The sequence below is a fragment of the Oratosquilla oratoria genome, chromosome 9 (assembly GCF_046742065.1).
Source record: "Oratosquilla oratoria isolate Oo_2021 chromosome 9, ASM4674206v1, whole genome shotgun sequence".
NCBI lineage: Eukaryota > Metazoa > Arthropoda > Malacostraca > Stomatopoda > Squillidae > Oratosquilla > Oratosquilla oratoria.
In genome coordinates, this window is record NC_134785.1 from 80255494 (window position 1) to 80260266 (window position 4773).

The 4773-nt window shown below is 41.6% G+C and overlaps 1 protein-coding gene across 1 annotated transcript; it reads right to left on the bottom strand.

Annotated features, from left to right (window-relative positions):
• Positions 1 to 2094: 2094 nt before the first annotated feature.
• Positions 2095 to 3951, bottom strand: LOC143027960 (uncharacterized). Its single transcript, XM_076189606.1, has 2 exons — positions 3548 to 3951; positions 2095 to 3399 (listed from the first exon to the last, which is right to left on the bottom strand). The coding sequence occupies exons 1-2, from the start codon at positions 3830 to 3832 to the stop codon at positions 2140 to 2142; spliced, it is 1545 nt and encodes a 514-aa protein (XP_076045721.1). The 5' UTR covers positions 3833 to 3951; the 3' UTR covers positions 2095 to 2139.
• Positions 3952 to 4773: the final 822 nt, after the last annotated feature.

Sequence of the window (4773 nt, forward strand, 5' to 3'; positions counted from 1 at the left end):
CTCCTCCTCCAGGTTGGCCACCACCACAGGCTCCTCCTCGTCCTCAAGAAGGAAGGCAAACTCGTCGTGCTCGCTGGTGTGGCTGGCCACAGACTGTGGCCTGGAGGTGGGCTGGCTGGAGGCGGAGGCCACATCCCCCTCCTTGGACCTGATTTGGGCCACAAGGTCCGACACCATCTTGTCCCTCACTAGGTTGTACAAGTGAGGATTTGCCCTGTATATGTACTTGACCATCTTTAGACGGAACCTGGGGTGGAAGGCAGTCGCAAGGAGCTTCTCCTGGTCCTCAAACATGTGTTGAAACCTGAAGAGATTAAGATATGAGTTAATTTAATTATTGATTAATGATTATTATTTTTTTCATTTCAATTACTATAAAATATTATATTATTTTATTATTTATATAATTATATTATATTATTATTATATTATATTATATTAAAATATAAAAAATATCTACCTTTCAGTGAAGCCCTTTTTGTCTCTGCTATGGTGCTCCTGTGTCCCCAGGAGGTAGGTGACGAGGGGCTTGGCATGCTTGATGCTGTTGTCGTCCCTAAGCAGGTTCAAGTCTCTGGAGCACCATCAAGTTGGGAAGGAAGTTCCCCATGTAGACATGCTGGTCTGACTGCATTTTGTCCAAAGCATTGGCAACTGGGGCCATAACTTTGACGTACTCGGCGATGACCTCGTTGTCCTCGTCAACAAAGGCGGGGATCGGGTTGGGGCGCATGCTGGTACAGAGATCATTGATCTTTTTATGGGTGTCCAGGTCCTGTAGCAGGCCAGAAAGCATCTTATAGCTGTCATAGCTGGAGTTCCACCTCGTCGCGCCAGGGACTTTAAGTATTTTGCCGATAGCATCCTTTATCTCGTTGGCTGCGACAGTTCGGCGGCCCTGGGCATTCCACAAAGACTGTGCCTTGGCAGCCGACCTTCTGAAGATATTCCTGCCACCATGGTTCCATTGTGGGACCTGAAAAAAGAGTATTTATTATTTGATATTTTATTACAATTCACAAATTAAAAAAAATAATAAATGATAATTTACATCTTTTTAGTTTTTACCAAAAGAACAATAAATTATTTAATATTTATAAATTATTAATTTATTACATTAAAAAAAATTAAATTATTATACTCACTTTGGAAATATCCTCAGACGCCAGGAGGTTCAGAGTGTGTGCACCACACCTCTGGTGTTTAGGCAGGCTAACCTCGGCTTCGTCAGCCTGGTCCAGGGCCTCCTCCATAAATATGACTTGAGGCTCGTCAGCCAGCTCTTCGTCAGGCTTGTCCTCGCCAGGTTGTATGACGACGTCCTCTTGTGCAAAGTTGACAAATGCACTTACATAGGTTGTGCCATTGTCTGTGGTCGTGCAGAGAATCTTGCTGCTGATGCTGAAGTCCTCATGCAGCTTGCTCAAGGACCTCGCCAAGTACTCGGCTGTCTGGCTCTCCTTCACCTCTTTCATGCCCAAGACTGCAGTCGTCCTCTCCAGGGTGGCCTTGTCCAACCATGAGACTGTGGAGCCTATGAAGGCCCGGTTGTGGCTCGACCAGCTGTCGGCAGTGGTGGCCAGGTAGTCCTGCTTGGACATGATCTGGGTGAGCTCATTTTTGGCCCTGGCGCTCATATGCTTGATGTCGTCGCCAAGCTTTTTCCTGGACGGCAGCTTGAACTGAGGGTTCAGGTAGTTGAGGAAGGCCCTGAGCGCCTCTGACTCTGTTGTTATGGTGGGGAGCATGTCGCGGATAATCCACTGAAACATAAAAAAGATGTGTGAGTATTTGAAGTTAAATTTTTGTTATAAATTACACAATGTAACACATGTTTTGTTTATTTGTATTTTTCATGTTTATATATGTATTTCGTGTCACTGAATCCAAATATCACATTAGTTTTGACGTAACATCGATATTTCTTTATTTATTCTTGATTTTATATTTTATTGTTATATACGCAACCTTTCTCTACAGTAGTTAATTGATTCAATCTACTTTAGCATTCTAAGGATAATTATACAACATCTAGTATTTTTTTTCATAATATGAAGTGTATTTAAGAGCTACAATATTAGTAAGAACAAAATAAACAACACAACTTTGCACTGCAAGTGTTTTGATGACTTCTCATGATTAGAAGTGCTTTGACGATCGAGATTTTCTAGAATGCATGCTTTCGTCTTTTCTGACTAGTGACCATATGTAATCTCCCATCATAGCAGTATTCCATCGTCCTTGATATCTTCTTTCCATAGTTGCGATATCCTGATGAAATCTCTCACCATGCTCCTCACTGACAGCCCCCAAGTTTTCGGGGAAGAAATCTAGGTGAGAATGCAAGAAATGTATCTTCAAGGACATACGACAACCAAGTTTCCTGAAGTTCTCAATAAGCTTTGCCACTATTTGTTTATAATTAAGGTCCTTGTGATTTCCTAGGAATCCACGAACTACATCACGAAATGAACACCAAGCTTCTCTTTCAACTTTCGTCATCGCTCTTTCCAGTTTCTCCGACTTCAACATTTTGTTTACCTGGGGTCCAACAAATATACCACCCTTGAGCTTAGCCTCAGATAGCTTGGGAAACATGAGACAAATTTCTTGGAAAGTTTCGCCTTCAAAATCCAAAGCCTTCACAAACTGTTTAATTAACCCTAGCTTGATATGAAGTGGGGGTAATTTTTTTTTAGAATCTACTAGAGGCTGTCTGAGAACATTTAACATTCCTGGCTGCAGTTCAACTCTTGGGGGCCAATGAACTTTATTATAATGATCATCATCAGCCCTGCTGTCCCATAAACAAAGAAAACAGGAATACTTTGTGTATCCCCCTTGTAAGCCAAGCAAAAAGGCTAGCATCTTGAAATCACCACAAACATCCCATTTGAATTCAGCATAATTGATTTTTTCAAGAAGCTGTTTGACATTATGATAGTTTTCTTTCTTCTGTACTGAGTGTGCAAGAGGCAAAGATGGGTTTTTATTTCCATTGTGGAGCAATACTGCTTTGAGACTTCGTGTTGAGCTATCTATGAACAGTCGCCATTCTGCAGGATCATGTTCGAGTCCAAGGGCTGTAAACAAACCAGTAACATCCTTACAATAACACATATCATCACTAAAGTCATAGTAAATTTTAAATTCTTCATGTCGTTTCCGGTACACAGATGTCCTGCAGTCTTCTCCTAGTAGATTCCATTCTTTCATCCTTGATGTAAGAAGCTCAGCTCCTGACTTAGTAAGACCTAAGTCTCTGATTAAGTCATCTAGCTCACTCTGACTTGGAAAGTGAGGCTCCGAAGTCGTTCTTGGTGCGAAATCTTCGTCTCCCATTTCATGGCTTCTGCTACCTGCTGACCCTTCAGATGAAATTTCCATTGCATCTTCCATCTGGAAAGAAAGAAATAACTATTATAGCAACTTCAACAAAGACGAATAGCATTAGTATTCCATATATCTTTAGGAAAGTGAATGTATATTAAGTACTTAATATTGAAGTTAATTAAAAGTAAAGAGAGTATGATAAGAATAAACTTGCATTTTCTGGTGGTTGTGGTACTGGTAAGCTATCATCATGTGGGACAGGTGCTCTAGATGATGGTATGTCTGGATACTGCAGAGCTTGTCTTCCTTTCACTTTCCTGTACTTCGTTACATCAATCATAGAAAAGTAGCAGTCGTCGTGATGGTTCTTCGGCTCTCTCCATATTCTAGGAATGGCAAAAGGCATTGCCCTTCCTGTACCTCTCAGCCATCCTTCTAGAGTAGATCGGCAGCTTCCACATATCACATGAGGTGCCCATGGCTTGTCCTGGTCACCCATGGGTATTCCGAAATAGAGTCTGTACGCTATCCACACTTTAGCACCTCTCACGATCTTATGTAGTACTTGTTTTTTCCCAATATAATAACCACACACATAGCAAAATGTATCAGGAGAATTTTCACATCCTCTAGTAGCCATCTTAACAGGTAAATAGTTCAGTCATTGATCTGAAAGAGAAAATTAGATAAACATTTAGTAGCAGACCACATAGCAATTCCAAAATATACATGGTAACATTGAAATTATATGTATTTCTATAACGGTCAATGATACAGAAAAAATAATTGCATATTTGAAATCAGCAGGAAAAATGGATTAATAAACTCTAAAAAAAATACAATAAACAAAACTTTTGAAAACAAATGTTACGTTGTGTTATTTTTATTTATTAAAGTTAATTAATCTATTAAATTATTTTCATACTAAAACAGTAGAACTTTTAAAAGTAAAACTTACCTCATAAAACAGGTCAAGGGCCTTCTGCTGGTCAAACCTCTCAGCCATAGCCTCTTCAATACAGCCCTGCCTGAGGCTTTTGGCATCCCGACCACCACCAGAAGCAGAGCGGCCACGTTTGCTGCTGCCATCTAAGGCTGCTTTTAAGGCAGGACTATCTAAAGGGTGCTTGGTGGCATAATGCTTCTTTAAGTTGCTGTTGGTGTCATTCTGAAGCTTCAGCCTCGCAGTGCAATTTTTCTTGGCGCAGAGGGCAAACCCGGCGTCCCTGCCGACACCACACTTGAAGAAGGGCTTGAGAATGTCCCAGTCTCTATAGAGGTCCCTTTCCTTCCTGGAACCGTGACCTCCCTCGGCTTGCTCGGCCTCGGTGTCGGTAATGTCCATGTCCTCGGCTCGACTTGTGCCAGGCATCAGCTCCGGACTCGAAAACTCTGGCAGTTGGATATCGCTGGCGTCAGATTCACTCTCAGCGAGGCCGC

Coding starts and splice junctions, on each gene's coding strand:
- LOC143027960 (XM_076189606.1), bottom strand. CDS start 3,832: ATGGGTGACCAGGACAAGCCATGGGCACCTCATGTGATATGTGGAAGC. Junction 3,400..3,547: donor TACCACAACCACCAGAAAAT/GCAAGTTTATTC, acceptor CTTTCTTTCCAG/ATGGAAGATGCAATGGAAAT.